Genomic DNA, 18095 nt, shown 5'->3' with positions numbered 1-18095 from the left:
GTATACAATAAATAAATTTTATTAAATTTTTTATAATTTATTTTAGACAAATCTGAATATATAGGCGTTATTTTTATGAATCTGCTACTCTTTTGTTTTTCTTGTTTCGACAGCCATTTTGAAGTGGATCTGGCCGGTGGTGTAGGATAATTAATAATTGTGTCTTAGTCTATAATTGTGTACAGGAAAACGACAGAAACGCATTGCATATAGTGGTTAAATATCTGGTATATATTGAGAATGTCTATAGAAGATAAAGCAGCGTTAAAGGAGCTGGACGCATGGATTGAACAACTCAATGAGTGCAAACAGTTGACAGAAAACCAAGTAAAGACATTGTGTGATAAGGTAAGACGCCAAATATATATATGTCGTTCGTTTACCACTTGTAAAGGGTACCGCAAGGTTTCTGCTGCTTGGCTGTTATGCAACCATCGCATCTTGTATCGTGCCCTTGGTTATGGGCTTGCCTGCGCGCTTGCGATGCTCGTCATGTTTGCCCTACGCTGGGAAGGGACGCTATAAGTCCGGCATTGTTTGTGTCTTGAAGGAGGTCCACTTTTAATATAGCTTTAAGGATATTAAAGTACGGTCAAATGTCTGCGACCCAGCATTGGCATTTGTGGATGTGACCGGTCTAGTAAAATGAGCTATTACAAAATGATAGGCCTAAGTGAGGCGGAAGGACGAGGTGCGTGCGGCTTGTTTGCTGTAGGTGTAGTTGTCCTTTACACCTCCTATGACCGCCGCTAGAACAACGATTTCACTTTGGTTACCTGACAGCTTGGCTGCGAACCGTGCGTTTTGGAGCTCAACTTCCAAATCGTGAACCATGACCTGCACTCCAAAGTATTGAAAGTATTTGTGATCGGGGGCATTGAGTTGTTCATAACGAACGCGTCCGTCATGACTGTTCGGAGGCCCGCTATGCGCGTTCCGTTGAAGGGACGCTGCGTTATCCCCTTAAGTTGACCGTTATTGCGAAGTTTCCTCTGTCCGTTAAGAACCGTTATGAACTGAGTGTCATGATAGCCTTTCATGTCGCCCATCCATTGTATCCAATCTCTTCGACTGATACAGTACCTATACACGCGGCGGTCATGCCGCATGCGAACTTTCCTTTTACCGCTCGTTTCGCACGAGTTACAGGTAAGCTAATGGAAAGAGTACGGTACGAGATGTTGCTTGTGCACTGCATGTGCAAGTACGACGACCGTTCACAGATCTCTTCACGGGACATACATACGAATGTAGCCAATTTTCAAATAGGTGAAAAATTTTACCCCAAAACACCCGGAGCGCGAATTGCTGAAAATGAACAATTTCCCCTAGTATAATTGCTGCATCATTGGTTCACATGCTTGCCGTCTGAATCTTTTCCAGGTCACATTTATGGGGTATTACGTGGAACGCTGTTGTATATCCTCATATCTTGTCGAGGTTACAGGATGATTAAAAAAGTACGTTAGCTGTTACGAAATTGATTGACATTTTTTGCCATTTTGATTATGGTCATTTGCCCCACTACCGAGGCATTTTTAGTAGCCATTAAAACAATCAAGTCATGTGAAACAGCTTAACAATGACTGTCATGTGTGCCTTTCTACAGTTCATATTTTGGTGTCGGAGCACCTTTTTTTTTTCTTTTGGCTTGTTGCAAGGCATGCAGAACGCAGCTGCACCAACTTCCCTGTGCTTTCAAGGAGCCGCTTGTGCATGCCCATAACACTAGCAAGAAATGTGCTTGGGAAGCTCCTCTTGAGAAGGTTTACAAGCTTTGGTGTAGTTAGCATCATCACCATTTGGTTTTGGTGTGACCAACCGATTCTTCTTTGTTTATAAGAGAATGAAGTCTCATGCAGCTCCGGGATGTGCATGCCCAGAAGCTGTCACTATAAAGCTGGCAGAATATTTGATCAACTACCTGCTTTTTGTTGCTGTAGTGCTGGACTCTGGTTCGAATTTTCTTGCATAGTGATCCACATTTACTACTGCATTACTCAGATTTAGCATTTGTAATGGCTGTGGTAGAAATATTCAACATAACTTTCACTGTATCTAAATTCTTGGGGGTGTTATGTGCCAAAACTATTTGATTATGAGGCACGCTGTAGTGGGGGACTCTGGGTTAATTTTGACCACCAGGGGATCTTTAACGTGCCAATGTACGGTACACGGGCATTTTTGCACTTCATTTTGTCAAGAACGCAGACATACTAGAGCTGCCCACCGCCTTCGCCAGACACTTCTGCTCATGTATGAGTTGCAAGAAGAAGAAACATCTAGAGACTGAACTTGCCAAGTTTCAAGAGCATTTGCTTTTCCACAACAGCCTAAATATGAGAAAATAGATTGAAATACTTGACATCACACTGACATACTGCCACTGAGGTTTCAGCGTGAAATTAGTTTGGCCTTGGTTTTTCTCTTCTAGTAATCAACCTCTTATCCTAAAAGTAACGAAAATGTTTTTGAAAGGATACTTCATCAATCTAAACAGATTTAAACATTATCTCTAGCGTTCGTTTGAGATTTTTTTTTTTTTTTGTGCTTTTGGCAACATGCACATGGTAGGGAATGCACCTGAGTGTTGCTACAATGACATTGAATGACTACTGGATGTTGTCGAGTGCATGTTTTACATGTATTGACTGGTGTGCAAAAATCCACATATATTCTTACTAAACATTCCTCCCCCCCCCCCCCCACCCCACGCCCCCGCTTTGCCTTGATGTGCTATGACTTCCTTGTTTTGTCCTCTATCAGTGCCTGAAGGGTCTGCTGGTTACGTTACTTGCCTTCTTTCCCCTCTATGGTGTTGAGATTTTGCTGTGACATTGCTTTGAAGGATTTAATGGCATAATTCAAGCTGACTGCTGAAATGTATTCTAAAGGTAGTAAAAGTATCTCTTAACAGATTAAAGCACGCAGTGCAGTATAGAGTTTGTGCACGTTCTATTTTGTGATGCAGGCCAAGGAGATTCTCGCCAAGGAGTCCAATGTCCAAGAGGTAAAATGCCCTGTAACGGTGTGTGGCGATGTGCACGGCCAGTTCCACGACCTCATGGAGCTGTTCAGAATCGGGGGCAAGTCACCAGACACGAATTACCTTTTCATGGGGGACTATGTAGACCGGGGCTACTATTCCGTCGAGACAGTATCCCTACTGGTTGCACTCAAGGTGAGAGTTCCGATTGCTCACTGGGTATGTGTGGTGGGCCCATCAATTTCAGTGCTTCAGCTTGTCTGGTCACTGTTGCTGCATCGGCTGAAATGCAGCAGCATTGTCCGATCAATTTTTGCTATCTATGAATGAGAATCTTGCATGTTTACGAAATGTCAATGGTCACTTACACATGCGGTGGTATGAACCAGGTGCGCTACCGGGAGCGGATCACAATCTTGCGGGGCAACCACGAAAGTCGGCAGATCACTCAAGTGTATGGCTTCTACGATGAGTGCTTGCGCAAGTACGGCAATGCCAACGTGTGGAAGTACTTCACAGACCTGTTTGACTACCTGCCGTTGACAGCACTTGTGGATGGCCAGATCTTCTGCCTCCATGGAGGCCTCTCCCCTTCCATTGACACCTTGGACCACATCCGGGCATTGGACAGGCTGCAAGAGGTCCCCCATGAGGTCAGCTGCCATCTGGAATGTCTTGGCATGGCAGGGCAGCATCACTGTCGCACCATTACACCGGAAATGCACTTGCTCATTACATGAGTGAGGGTAAATAAACAGTGGTCATTTAAGTTTTTGATACTGACAAATAACGGACAATGAGGAAGTGAAGTGTAGGTCTGCACAGATAGTTCATGATGTAGGTGGTCCATGGCACGTTCACTTCAAAATTATTCTTAAGTGGGGAGGTTGTGCTGAAAATGAAGTATAAATCCCATGCAAGCGATCTTGTGTGCGAAAGTCACAAGCGACGCAATGGAGATGACTGTCGCGTTCACTTGTCGCCTACAAGTCTTACCTCACGTGAGCAACGACCTCGAGCAACATCTCCCTGGTGTTGCCGGTGTGAGAGCAGCAAATGTGTGGTAAAACTGGCGTGACGCGTGCTTTATTAATTTAAGTTGCTGTGTTTTACTGTAAAGAGCAGCATAAAATATTTCTAGAGGTCTTGCAGTAGGGTCTTGCCCTTGCATGTACCAAAATTCAGATGTTTGCTTGTTCCGTGCAACAATCGGTAGTACTTGATTAATGTACATCCAATTCTGGCTTTGCACTATTGGCTAGTCCCTCGTAGCACTTCCGGACGACGAGTGATAAATTCTAGATTTCGAGAACCGAGCAATCTGTTCGCGCAACGGCCTGTTTCATTGCTCGAAGCCGTCGCACACAAAATCGCTCTCATGGGGTTTGAGCTTTAACATTTGAACCATTGCCTGGATATCTTTAGAAATTTATAAGTTTATGTATCCTTTTGTTTTAAGTACATATTCTAAATTTTATTAATACAGATCAAACAGAAAAGAAGTTATGGCTGTCATATGGGCCAATTAGGCATGTCACCTTATGAAAGCTACCATTTCAGAAATAATGAAGACTCTGATTAATACATTCTCCGGGGGTTATAGTGCACAATAAGGCCAGTCGCATGTTTTTTCATTACATTTCTGTAACAATGCCATTACTTCAAGGCCAAGTTCAAATTTTTTCGTTGTCACTATATGTTGGATATGTAATAATGTTTCGTGTTAATAAAAATTTAGAAATATAAAAAGTACCTCATCTCATTCCTGACAAAATTTCAGCTGAGCAAACTTGCGCATTAAAAGTAAGTTTGGCGAACCAGTTTGGAAATGATAGTTTTCCTAAAGATTTAATTTTGCTGAAAAGTGCAAACTGAGAAAAATGAGCTGAAAGATATCAGGACAAGCTATACTATTTTAAGACCAAAAATAATTAAAGTGCCCTGCTCCGTAGGTTGACCCTCCTCTTCAATTTGAATCTGCTCTGCGGCAATTGCTTCAACTCTTCGCTTTTTTGCAACCTTAGATCAGTCCAACACCTTGCTCACAGACAAGGACGCCGCAGCCAGAATTATGCCTTTTTTGCTTTTTACTTTGTGGTCTGCTGTGCTCTCATTGGAAGGTCTCCCATGATTTAAATGCGTGAAAAGCAAATTTTCGAAAACGGGTATTTTACCCCATGTTCAGCTTCTTGCCTGCTCTGCGGCCACGTTTTAAAGGGACCCTGAAACGATTTTGACGATATTCTAGAAACATACTGAGTTGTTAGAGTAGGTCCTTCTGATCATTAATTGATGCATCTAAGTGCTCCGCAAGAAGCGTGCAATTTATTATAAGGTTTTAAAAATATACATCGCTGCCGGTCACAGCACACTGCTCGGGGGAATTTTCAGCCACCCCTACCCATACCACGTAAATCACCCATATGATGTCATGTGGGCGAGCTATCCGATTGGCTGCCCAGGACGCGTCATTGATAATTTTTCCGCCTTTATGGTGAACAAATGATGTTCGTAATAGTTGGAATGTTAGTTAATTTGTTTCAATAAAAGGAAAGTAACAGAAAAAGAATACTCACGAGCATTTTCTCACTACACTTAAGCACTTCCGGCACACAGCAAGCGTCGTCTGCTTGTGTTACAACATGCTCCATTTTGACGAGAGTTCCGCGGTCAGAGTCGGTCTCAGTCCTTTTCGCGAGCTCTATGATTCGACTTGGTTGCGTTGTGGACTCCAAATGTAGCGACTGGCAATATGTCAAGCTGCAACATCGTGTCCCTCTGCACGGCAGCAGATGAGCGGACTGGCTGCTGTGCATCGGACCGCTACTATCCGATCAGTGCCAGGATTTGCGTGTTTGTGGCCGTCACTTTACACCGGAAGATTACTAACGCAATAGCGTTTCGCGAGTCCGGTATTAGGGTAAACGCAAGCGCAAGGAGACAGGGCCTGGCCGTTTGACTGTCGTGTCATGGGATGAGCAGAAGCGCAAATGTGAATGGTCTGCATGGTGCAGCCACCTGGTGGCGTAGAGCTTAACCACACGCAGTAGCAGTAACAAAATGTATTCTTCTTTGCTGCTGGTGTAAATATTTCACAGGAGTGTAATCGTTAACACGTTTTTGTAAATGTTTAAAATGTTTTACACTTGGTTAGAGTAATATTAGCTCTTTGTTTGGCTGGTTAAGCGCTGCGCCAACGGGTGGCTGGACCGTGGTGACCGATCAGGCAGCTCATGTACGTCTACGCTAAAGTTCCTTCATCAGTTATAATTTATGCCTCCACCGTTCCGTCGAAATGCCCAGCTAGCCTGTGGTTATCGGAATACCAGACACGTTCGGCGCTGCGACATAATGCTGGCAACGCACGCTGCTTCGATAGCTCTCGCTTGGGCTTGACTGCCAAACAGCTGACGGAGAGTTTGGAGAGGCTTCATGTGCTCGCTCCTGGAGAACCGGAAGTCGACACGTCGTGCCATCGTGACGCAGAGCCAGTGAAGGCGGAGCTTAGCCCCGATCACTCGGCGAGCAAGTTGAGAAAATGCATGACTATGGAGGAGGGTAACTTGTAATCATCTGTAGTTCTCTTAATATGAGATGTTTCACACAAGTTGTGGTGTGAATGATTAACTTTAGCTGTACCCTACGCGTCTACAAAATTTGTCGGAACCGTTTCAGGGGCCCTTTAAATACAGCATCCGCAGGTGCTCTCGACGGCAAATGTGCACCCCCGTCACGAGAAGAGGACTTGAACTGCACTTAATGATGAGCTTCTATATGCATCTAGGAATCCAAAGTAAACCAAAGTAAAAAATGTGTTTCTGAAAAAATTTTTGATTTTAGTCCTGCATCCCTCTTTAAAGGAACTCTGCAGTACCTTTTTTTCACATGAAGTACATGTTGGAATGAGCTTAGTGCTGTTAAGGCTTTTTGAAAGAGCCCTTACATGAACGACAATATTTGGAATTCAATGTTTGCTTTCCCTGTTGCCCTCACCTCAGTAAAGACAGCACCAGTAGCAATGTCCTGCGTATCACACCATTCTTCCCTTTTTTTGTTCTTTCTTTTTTCTTTTTTGTTCTTTCATGCAGTGTGTTTGTTGTAACCTTTTCTGATGCACACAGCCAATTTGGTATGCACATTTCTGTGGTCCTTGGTTTCAACAGCCATTGAAAACTCGCATCAAACTGCTGTATTAGGCTTTAGAAATTCGCAATGTTGGAGACTGACCTTATAATAGTTTCCTGGGTGAGGGTTTTGGTATGTGAACTGAAACTTTAGTGCGATTGTTCTTGTGCAGTTCATGTTATTTGCAAAGGCTTTCTGCAAACATGCTGTCAGGTTGAGCAGTGACATCCTTCTCTCTCTATCTTTGCCACAGGAGCTAGCAAATTGGCAGTGTTAAACCAAACCCTTGGAAAATTTATACCTATGTCACACAGGCACCCATGAATTCCCCTAAATGGAGCATGAAACTTTTGAAGCCGTTCAATGTCAAAAAAGTTGTGGTTGTGTCACACGGCCAGTAACAAATTTTTAGCAAAAGCTGCCATGGTCACATGAAGTGTGCTTCAGTTTATGTACATGCACAAACATTTCACTTCTCATTACACCTAAAGCTATTTTGCCTAATGTTGTTTCAATAAACATCTATTATAAAAATTTTATGCAAAATATTAGTTCTCTAAAAAAGTAAGGTGCCTTCGACAAGCGTAGCGATGTTGACAGTGACACTGGTAACCTTGTGCTTACCCATTTTTGTGCGCAGCATGGTGTGCCTACTGATTTTTTGTTCTTGCTCAAATCGTGTGCCTTGACCACGACATCTTGTGCCTGGCAATTTTGTAACCCTTCTTTCCTAGAGAGACTGCACAACTTCTAGACTGGCCATTTCGCGTGCAGTTGTGAAGCGCGATGGGCCATGAGGCATGCAATAAACCTATCATTGAACAAGATACCGCCTGCGTGTAGAATCAAGAGATGCTCTGGCTCAAGAGTAAAGGGGAGCATCAAGCATAAATATGATCCAGCAGTGGTTGAACTGTTCTATTATGCAACCAGAATTGTTTACAAACAAGGGTAAATTAAGGCTAAGAAAAATTACTTTTTTTCAGTTCTATCTCAAGCATTGGTGTTCATTTCTATCTCAAGCTCCAGTAAAGTCTCTTAGCAGAGGGGAGAAGAGAGTTGACTGTCAAGTACTCTTGACACGTGGGTGAATTAAAGTCCTATGAAGTAAACCCGCTTTGCTCTATAGTGAAGATTCCTTACGAAAAGTAGTCTTGTCTGTGACACACGGTATGGTGTGGTCTCCTTTGTTTTCAGTAGGCGCTGTAGCAAAACAAAAGGCGCTGCTGCGGATGAAGCTGCCCCAGCTGCAGTGCACCGACCGATGCGCACTGCACGTTATTGAGCATGTCGAGCAAAGTGGTGCTCGTAGTGGTAGTGTTCTCATGGCTAACTATTTAATGTGTCTAGCACACTGTTGCTCTACCCATGGCTGCCCTGAAGTGCTTGTTTGGTTAGATGCTAGGCAAGTGTTCCACACCAACCGTGCTTCAGCATGCAATACGCTTCCCTGTGATGCACCCTCAATAATTAGTGACTGCAGTACCACTGCGCCTGGCGACACAAAATGCTTCGTCCTAGTACACTCTACCCGAGTTTATGGTGGTGGTGCAGTGGCTATATCTGCGACAGGGTCATCTGCGTACGTTTGAAAGTATGGCTGCAGTAAAAGTTTGCTGCGAGACAAATTGAGTGTTTGCTAACTAACAAACATTTTTGTTAGCAGTAAAATCATTACCAAGACAGTGATTTGACAACTTTTCTTTCGTTAATCGGCTGTGCACGAGGCTACGTCTTTACGTCCATAATGTAGCTTGGATATCTCCCATTCCGCAGTGACAATTGCCATCAAAGATATACTCTTTTGTATACTGTAACTGCAAGTAGCAGTTACAGCAAAACCAGCGCAGCGCTACGCGATAAGGAAACTACTGAAACGCGAAAGCGTGAGCGGCACAGAGTCGAGCGCAAACGAAACCTTTCGACTGCCCTCATCGTTGTCAACAGCAATTTCACTGAGTTCTTTTTTCTAAGAATGAAATAGAACTGGGCAAGTAGCATTTTATTTCAGCTTATAATACCATACAAGGATGTTTTTTGCAACGAGTAGTTGAGTAATAGTAACAGAATTTAACTGAGGAGTGCTTTCATCATTCGGCAAGTGCTTGAATGTCCTAGGGGGTCTCTAATCATGTCCTGCATTTACCTCAATTTCTCGATTATTAAAGCTCTGTTCGTGATAATATTGACACCTTAGAGATTCTCGAGCACCAATCTATCACTTTAGCTTGACTTAGTATTTGCCTTTAGTGCCCCTTTAATTGCATGCTGCATCATGTGTGTGACAATATTTGGTCGTGTTTACGTGACATGAGCTCTGGATACCAATGAAAGTTGTCATTAAAACAAGTTCACAAGAATGTGAATAAAGTCAGTTTGGTATTTTAAAATGCAGTACTATAATTGAAATTGAAGTTTTCTCTCAGTGATGACTCATTGTTTCCTACAGTCGTCGCTGCATTAAGCTGCTTGGTCATACTAGTTTGTCATCTTCCGCATGATGACGCAGGGGTAGCAAATTTGTGTTGATAGCTCTTCTAGTATAGCTACCCTAAAACAGTGAAGCCCAGTATGGGCACAAAGGATACTTTGCTCTTCGTGATGTCCTTCTCATCGTGAAACTCCAAAAGAAATTGGTACTACTAACCAGGCATGAGAACAATGAGCACTAGTCTGGCTTCAGCCTTTTGCTTCCTATGCAAGCATTTGCTCCTATAGCTTAGAATTTTAGTAACTTGCATGCACTTGCTTTTTACACTTTTTCATGTATTCTCGCAAGTGCTTCTTCGACGTTTGGTCATTTTCTGGGATTCAGCAAGTCAGCATAAGCAAATATTGCATGGCAGCCATGCCTGAAATTGTTAGTTAGCTTAAAGCTCTGGGTCATTAGCACAGCACATGCCCGTTGCATAGCTTGAAAATGTTTTAATTTCAGGGGCCCATGTGTGACCTGCTGTGGTCGGATCCGGATGACCGCGGTGGCTGGGGGATCTCCCCCCGAGGTGCTGGTTACACCTTCGGGCAGGACATCTCTGAGACCTTCAACCACAGCAATGGACTCACCCTAGTGGCCCGGGCACATCAACTCGTCATGGAGGTGAGAGTTCTTTATGTGAAAGGCAAAAGAAGGTATTCTATAAGCACACTGAACCCTTTTGTGTAGGAACGAAACGTAGACGTAGTTTGGTGGCTTCAAATGTTGCTAGATTCTAAAGGTGCACAGCGCTTCCAACTGCCACATTATTCAGGTCATTTTGCATATTGACGATTTGTCTCATACAGTCGAACCCGGATATATCGAATCTTAAGGGGACCACAAAAAAGTTCAGTATACAGTCGCCGACCGTTTATTCGCACCTTACAGGGACTGCGGAAATGTCTGAATAAACAGTTGTCCAAAAAAGCAAAAAATAAGAAAAAGAAAGAAATCCTTTATCTCCACATACTTATTCGGGCTCCACAGTAGGCTTGAAGAAATCGTGAATGCGCCGTTGCACGCTGTTCCCTTTATGCGCAGTCAGATAAGCCTGAATCTCGGAGAGGGTCGTAAGGTCACTATAGGCGGCTGGAAGCACAGTCACTGCTTGTACACGCTCCGCATGTGACAGCAGTGTAGCACATGGTGCGTTATCTTCCGGCTTGGAGTCATCGTCTGGCAGCGCAGCAGAAACCTGACTAATGATCTCGCCGGTGTCCGGAATCGCAATGCAACCACTGCGCAGGTCTCCGCAGAACATTTTCGGCATCAGTAGGGAGCACATCGGAAGGCGACAAATCCTAGGCCTCCCGGCACCCGCTTGCCGGCATGCCCCAGCGCAGTCTGCGTGGGCACTGTCGGCGCCATTAGACACTTGACGCGATGTTTCCATATGCTGCGTTGGATCACCGCAACTTCAACACAGCACACAAAGCAAACACCACTACAGCGTCATGCCATCACCAGTCGCACAAACGAAAAACCTGGCCTACTCGCAGCGTCGTGCACAAAGAAGCAAACAAATCAACTGCTGGATTGTCTTGACATGGCTTACTAAGCTGAGACCGGAACTGCTGTAGCAACTCTATCGAACCAGGCAGAAACGATGATGATGAGCGGGGATTTCCAGTAGTGCCACTTCGTGGGGCAGCAAGGAGGCTCTGTTCAAAACAAAAATGGCGTTCAGCAAGTCGAACTATGCGCCGGTCATAGTCGGCGCATGATGCTCTCGATCGAGTTGGCTCAAGGAGTGTCCGAAAAATCAGACGAGAGGTTGCAACATGTCCGAACTTTCGGCAGTTGTTATACAATATGGTCTATGGGGGAATGGCGGTGCCGCGAAGCTGACCGAATAATCGGGCATGTCCGAATTTTTGGAGTCCGGAAAATCGGTCGGCGATTGTATATAAAACAGGAATTTTATACAAAAATTTGAAAGGGATTTTACTGCTCTTCGTTGTATACAATATCTCGTTATGTGTGGGTTCGATATACAATAGCCGACACATTTTTTGGACCCCAAAAATTCAGGCTTGGTAGATATTCCAGACTTCATAAATGCACTGTCAGGGTTCTAATGATATGGCTAATGCATTTTCGCTACTGATCTTTTGGACGAACTTAGGCACCAAAGTTCAATTTTCCCGACATAATTGCTTGTTCCAGACCATGCTACCCGCTTGGAAGCTGCGATGTTGGGTTTTGTGCTGGCTTGGCCATGGTTGACTTCCAGTGACCTGCTCTGTAGCCTCCAAGGTTCGGAGGCCCACACTTTCAATGGAGAGCGCCTGACATCCTCCCATCTCGGAGGTCATGCCCGCTCTTCCTTGGTTGACTAAAAGCCCCATGGGACGGCACTTTTTCCTGTTTCTTTTTTCAGTCAGCTCCATCGTCATACACACTTAATGCAGGATCCTTTTTTTTTTTTTTTTTTTTCCCGGTTGCTATTTTGCACATGGTGTTTACAGAGCAGGTGTGTCTCGGAGATGTTGCATCTTTGTGTGTGTTTGTACAGCTTCGCATTTGTGTGGTCAGCACCACCTCTGTGTGTCTTCGCAAGAGCCAAGTGGTGCGAAGGAACTTGGCTTGTTTCTTCGATCTCCATGGCAATATCTGGCAAATGAGACTTTAATTCTGCATCAATCCAAGTAAATCTGATCACATCCATGCGTAGTATAAGGCAGGGCATTATTAGAGATATTTTTAAGCCACTACAGGCCTAATAAATCTCTTTTTGGGGCGGGGGGGGGGGGGGGGTGAACGAGTTCTCCAGACTATTTTTAGGTACCGCAGAATTCATTGGATACATTTTCAAGGTCTTGTCCATTGAAGCTGAAGCGTGAATGCATTGTAGATTAATGGTTTGTGGCTCTGTAATATTGCTTGAGTTAATTCTAAATAGTTGCTCTAAATGTTCACATCTTTTTGATTTGTATTAAAGAAGTAATCTTTCCTCTTTATTAGCCTGCTTCAAATTTGGCATTTGGTGCTCCAAAAGCTTTCTTTTTTTTCTTTGTAACCTGCTAAAAAAATTGCTCCATATCCTACTTCAGCTGTGTAAACCCTATAGGTGCCACTAGAGCAGAGTACTCGCAGCATTCTTATCAAAGGATGTTTAATTTTCTGAGTAAGCGGCCTCAAGTCATTACCAAAATATATTTTGCACAGAAAGGTATTTCTTGGCTCTCGCTCCAGTATTTTTTAGATTTCAAGGTTGGCAGGTCAGCAGGTGATTTGAATATAGGATAAAAGTGCGGCTCCTTCGCTTTCTCTTCAGCAGTCGCTTGTTTCTAAACCAGTGTTTCAAGCCATCTTAAGGGTTGATTTAACAAAGAATGGGTTTCATTTTGTTTCCTTTTATAGGGCCCTTCACCATCCCTATGGCAGAACGCTCCTCTAAGGAGCGTTCTGCCGGGGAAAAAAAATCAATTCGGCTTATTAATAGCCGAGTTCAGAGCCGCGAACCCATGATTTCAGGAGACGTGCTCCACTGTGTAGCGACACACTCTCTCCACTTGCCCCGTGTAGCCTCCACAAGCGAAATTCCTTCCCTGCGTTTACCATACTGGACCTCGAGGATCGCGTGATGCATACGTCACAGGCCCCGCATTCATTTTTTTTTCCCTCTCCCTTTTGCAGCTCTGCGCACGAGCTGTTGTGAGTGTCTGGTTTCGGGTAGCGCACGATTTTTCATGCTGTGCTCAAGGAGGCATGACTAAGCGGTATAATTCAGTGCTGCACGAGTACTCAGGAAGAACAAGTGGATCTCAGAGCATGATCACATTCTGGAACACGGTAGAAAATGGTGTAGTTTCGGTACCTGCGCAGGTGACTGCACGACCGTACGAACAAGCAGACGAAACACAAGTACATCTCTCTTGCTTCGGTGCAAAGTAAAACAAAAAACATGCCGATATTCCATTTGTGCATTTTATTATTTCTCTAAATTTCACTTCGTCAATTCAAGCAACAGATCACACAAATAACAGGTGGTGCCTTGAATAATTCAAGAAGTCACATGTCACCATGAGTGACGTCACACTGCGCACCCAAGTACGTAGGCGCAGGTACACGAGCATGTCACTGTCCGGCTTGGAGCCCAGCGGCTGCGAGGAGAAAGGAAAACTGCGTTTGGATTGAAATTTCATAACTTTCCGCAGCACATAGCAATGTTGCAAACACGATTGTTGGCGCACATTGTATGCTCTGCACTTGCCAGCTCAATATGGCCAGATCTGGTGAGGGGCCCTTTAAGTTGTATAGCGCCAGAAGCTCATTAATATAAATACTTAGCAAGAAGTATTTGTTGTCTGAAGTATTTACTACTAGAGTAGAACCCCCATTGCTACATTTTTCTAGGGATTGCAGGGGAGGGAAGAAAAAAAACGGAACAGTTCGGAACGTCTCAAATCGCACCAGCAACACCAGAAATAGCTTTGAATGGCTGCCAGTACAGTTGTTAGACATCTCTATGCTCGTTCTGTTACCGGGGACAACGTGTATACACATGTTGTTATACAATAATTCGGACTCCACTGGGAACATAGATAAGTCCGAACTATCGAATGTCCGAAAAATATGAATGCGTGTGTGTGTGTATGTGTATGTGCACCCCTGTGAGCAATAAACGAGCAACAGGTTGTTGCCCTTTGAGCAATTAGCAATGAGATAGCCATCAGTTTTGCAAGCGCACAAACCCGAAACCGGCCGCGGAACAAAACCCAAACTAAACACCGCCCGCCTGCGCGCACCCCAATACGCAAGCGGTATAGTACAGTCGACTCCCATTAATACGAAGTTCACGAGGACCGCGGAAAACTTCGAACCCCCAATTAACCACAACGAATAAAAAGGGACATTTTTATTTCATAGCAGACTGTTTATGAAAAATCGGTTATTACTGTCTGCTTCTGCTTACAAAATCTCGCTGCGGAAAGCAAGTTCTGCAGGCTGTAGGTGTGCCCGAGTGCTTCCTTGGCATTGCTCTCTGCAGCTCGCGGTTGTGGCTCACTTGCAACGTCGTCGTCCACGTCACCTCCGTTACTAGCCTCGTTGGGCCGAACGATCTCGATGATTTCAGTGTCCGTCGGCGCACCACGCGTTTCTACTGTGCTGTCAACGGCAGCATATTCTTCGAAAGGGACGTCGCTGAGAGCTGCTTGAAGACTATTGTTGTCAAACTCACTTGTGTGTGCTTCCTCCGCTGGGAAAGACAAATCATCTGCTGCGGCACTCGCAGTGAAACCACAGGCCCTGAAGCAGTTTGCAATGGTTTCCTCTTTAACGCGACCCCACGCTCGGCCAGCATGTGGATGGCTCCGAGTAGGCTCACCTCGTACTGAGTTGTCCATACACAATAGCATACGCTCGAGAAGATGCTTCCGGTACAATAGCTTTACATTTTTTATGATCCCTGGTCCATGGACTGTAGCATCAGTGTTGGGTTGGCTGGCAAGTAAGCGATGCAGACGGCAGTCAGGGGTGGCACATTCATTTGGGCATTGCACTGGTCCACGAGGAACAATGCCTTGCGGTTCGACGACTCGAACTTGCAATCCAGTTTAATTATCCATCCAGTCTTTAAATATGTCCGCCTTCATACAAGCCTTCCTGTTGAGTGCATAGTCGACGGGCAGCATTTTGATACCTTTAAAACATCTAGGCTTAGCGGCCTTACCGATTACTGGCAGGTGACATTGCTCAGTGCCAGTCATGTTCGCCGCAACCAGAACAGACACTCTCTCTTTACTGTGTTCCCCTCCGGCAAAGTCATCGTCCTTGAAGGTCAGTCCTTTAGGGTAATATTCTGTAAAAAAGTGCCGTGTCGTCTGCATTGAAGGTGTCTTCTCTCCACGTCGCACATGTTTCATGGTTGACAGAGGCCATTTCTCCACTCGTGCTTTTAACACCAGGTCATGACTTGGCTTAAAGCGTGTGGGCCATCCATCGCAAGAAGCGAAGTTCTCATTTCTTGGCATCGTATCGAGCGATAAGGCTTTTGCTGCAACGATATTGCCGCTGAGCAGGAGATGGTTACATCGTGCCTCCCTAATCCAAATGAGCAGCGCTTGCTCTAGCTCTAAGTGGGTGCCAGTGCACATTGTCTTTCGAGACATTTTGAACTGATCATTTTCAAATGCTTCAAGTATCGAGCGCTTGTTCTTGAAGAAGTTTGAAAGAGTGTTCGGTTTGATGCCGTACTTCCGTGCAATATCTTGCTTGGCGGTGCTTCCTTCAACTTTCAAAATTTTTACTTTTGTTGCCAAGTCAAGTGTCCAATAAGGTCCGCGAGTTGCCATTGTCGCGACTGCACCCGAAATGCTTGTGAAACTTCGTTGCATGTAAAATTACCGAAACCACTCAACTAAACAATCGGAGAGGCCTGGAGCGTGCTGTTCTCACACGTACACTGTTGCACAAAGCTAATCTTGCCGCTTCGTGATCTGTGGCGCTATAGTCAGCTGCAATGCCAACGGCCCCGGTGCTTAACTTGTACGCTTCATAAGCTGTGGCGCTGTGGTCAGCTGCAATGCTGACGATGCCTGTGCGGCACACAAAGCTGTTTTCCAGTTTAAAAATAGCAAATTTATCAAGCATTACAATTGCCTCCAGGCATTCGATTGAAAATAACTTCTTATTAAGAAGGGACCTGGTGCACGAGCAGAACTTTATTGTTATGAACTCTGGAGATTTGAAACTTTCAGCTTACCGTATTTACACGATTGTAAGTCGACCCCGTTTTTTTTAATTTGAAAGTCTGAAGTTGGGGGGTCGACTTACAATCGAAACCAAAACATGGCCCCGCCAAAAAAAGCGATACCAACTGGAGCTACAACTTAGTTACAATTTTATGTTTGCACTATGGCCCTACCCGTATCTTTTCGCTATCCCGCGTGTTTGTTCACTTTTCGGAAGGGTTTTTTAACATTTTCGAGGGTCTTACAGTGCATGCAACACTCATGGGGGAGTGTCGATAGTTGATGGAAGCACCGCTGTTCTCATTTGCGGAGGCACCCTCAGAACGGCGGTGCTTGTGGGGAGTATCGGTAGTTCATGGAAGAGCAGACACCGCTCGCGAGTTTCTCTTTCTCTGTTTAAAGGCATTGGTATTGGTTTGACGCGTTCCACTTGACTGCCGGCTACGTGCTACTTCTATGCTTCCCCAGTCGTCATGAGTGCTCCAGGCCCACTAATTGTTCGGCACTCGTTCACAGCAGCGTTCAAGAGGGCTGCCATCCTTTACGCCGAAGAAACAAATCACTGCGCAGCGGGCCGCAATTTCGATGTTTCTAAACGGGTGGTGCGACAGTGGCGACTGCAGCGAAGCGAAATTTTCACCTGTGTGATGGCAAGTGAGAAATTTCCCACGTGCCAAAGTATGGACGCTTTCCGGAGCTGTAGGCTAAGCTTGCAGCGTACATCGCTGAAATGCGTGATCGGTCCCTGCCAGTGAAGTGCGACGTGATCATGGAATAAGCCCGGACCTCCACCTTAATTTTAAGCTTCTGCTCCGCCGTAAGTACGAGTGGCTGGCGGCAGAAGACTGTGAAATTACGCCAACCGGACCTGTCAAAAGAGCCTCCCTGATGGCTACGTGTGGTTGGGTGCATTTCGCGTGGGCTGCTGTGCTGCAAGATGTCCTGGTGCGGTCGTTTGCCAAATTTGAAATTTCGCTGGACCACGACGTGCTGTGGGACCGCAGCAACGATGACGATGGCAGCACTATTGAAGACGAGTAGTCCAGTGACCATGTCAGCTTCTAATAAATTTTCGCTATCGAATGCGCCCTCGGGTATGCGCTTATTTTTTTTTTATTTATTTTTTTTTTTTTCTGGTCAAGCGATATGGGGGGGTCGACTTACATTCGAGTCGACTTACAATCGTGTAAATACGGTATATTAAGTTTAGTGAGCTGATTGCAAATATGTAATCAGTTTTTTTCTACCGTATAATGCGGAATATAGGTCGACCCCCTTACATTGAAGCAAAGAAGTCAACGTAAAGGTTATAAGGCACAAAACTTTGTTTTATTTTGTGGTGCTGCCAGACTCTTCACCTGCTTATTCGTTTGAGCTGTCTAAACTCTCATCCGAAAACGACTGCTTTTTACTGGCTGCGTCCTCCAACATGTCATCCTCGGTGCCGTCCAAGGAGTTGCTAATGCAACACTTCTTGAATTCCCGCACCACCATATCGTCGAACAGCGAGCGCCAAGCCTGCGACACCCATGTGGCCACAGTGGCGAGAGGCGGCCTGCACAGCCAGCCAGTTGGGGTCGTCCGGTTGTCATTGGCCATCCACTGATAATACTGTTCACGGACACGGTCTTTAGAGGACGTCCAGTGGCTGAAGTGCTGATGTCAGTGGCTGAAGCACGACAGCACGACGTTCAGTGGCTGAAGTCTTGACGTCATGCCTCCCGGAATGACGCCGAGCTCCGTCCTCCCGTCGCAGAGTGCCTGCTTCACACCTGCAGTCAAGTGCCCGCGAAAGGCATCCAAGACGAGC

At 45.2% G+C, this 18095-nt stretch overlaps 1 protein-coding gene across 2 annotated transcripts in view; it reads left to right on the top strand.

The window, feature by feature from the left end:
- The first annotated feature begins 101 nt into the window (after positions 1-101).
- mts (protein phosphatase 2 catalytic subunit mts) overlaps positions 102-18095 on the top strand; it is a 59147-nt gene continuing 41153 nt past the window's right edge. For both annotated transcript variants that reach the window (XM_075687134.1, XM_075687138.1), the window contains exons 1-4: positions 102-348; positions 2972-3181; positions 3376-3639; positions 10047-10208. In XM_075687134.1, coding sequence (XP_075543249.1) covers positions 241-348; positions 2972-3181; positions 3376-3639; positions 10047-10208 — 744 coding nt within the window. In that variant the 5' untranslated portion in view covers positions 102-240. The remainder of the gene's footprint in view (positions 349-2971; positions 3182-3375; positions 3640-10046; positions 10209-18095) is intronic.

This window comes from Dermacentor variabilis, chromosome 1 (genome assembly GCF_050947875.1).
Source record: "Dermacentor variabilis isolate Ectoservices chromosome 1, ASM5094787v1, whole genome shotgun sequence".
Lineage (NCBI taxonomy): Eukaryota > Metazoa > Arthropoda > Arachnida > Ixodida > Ixodidae > Dermacentor > Dermacentor variabilis.
The sequence above is the reverse complement of the archived record's forward strand: the minus strand, read 5'-3'. Positions and strand labels throughout refer to the sequence as shown.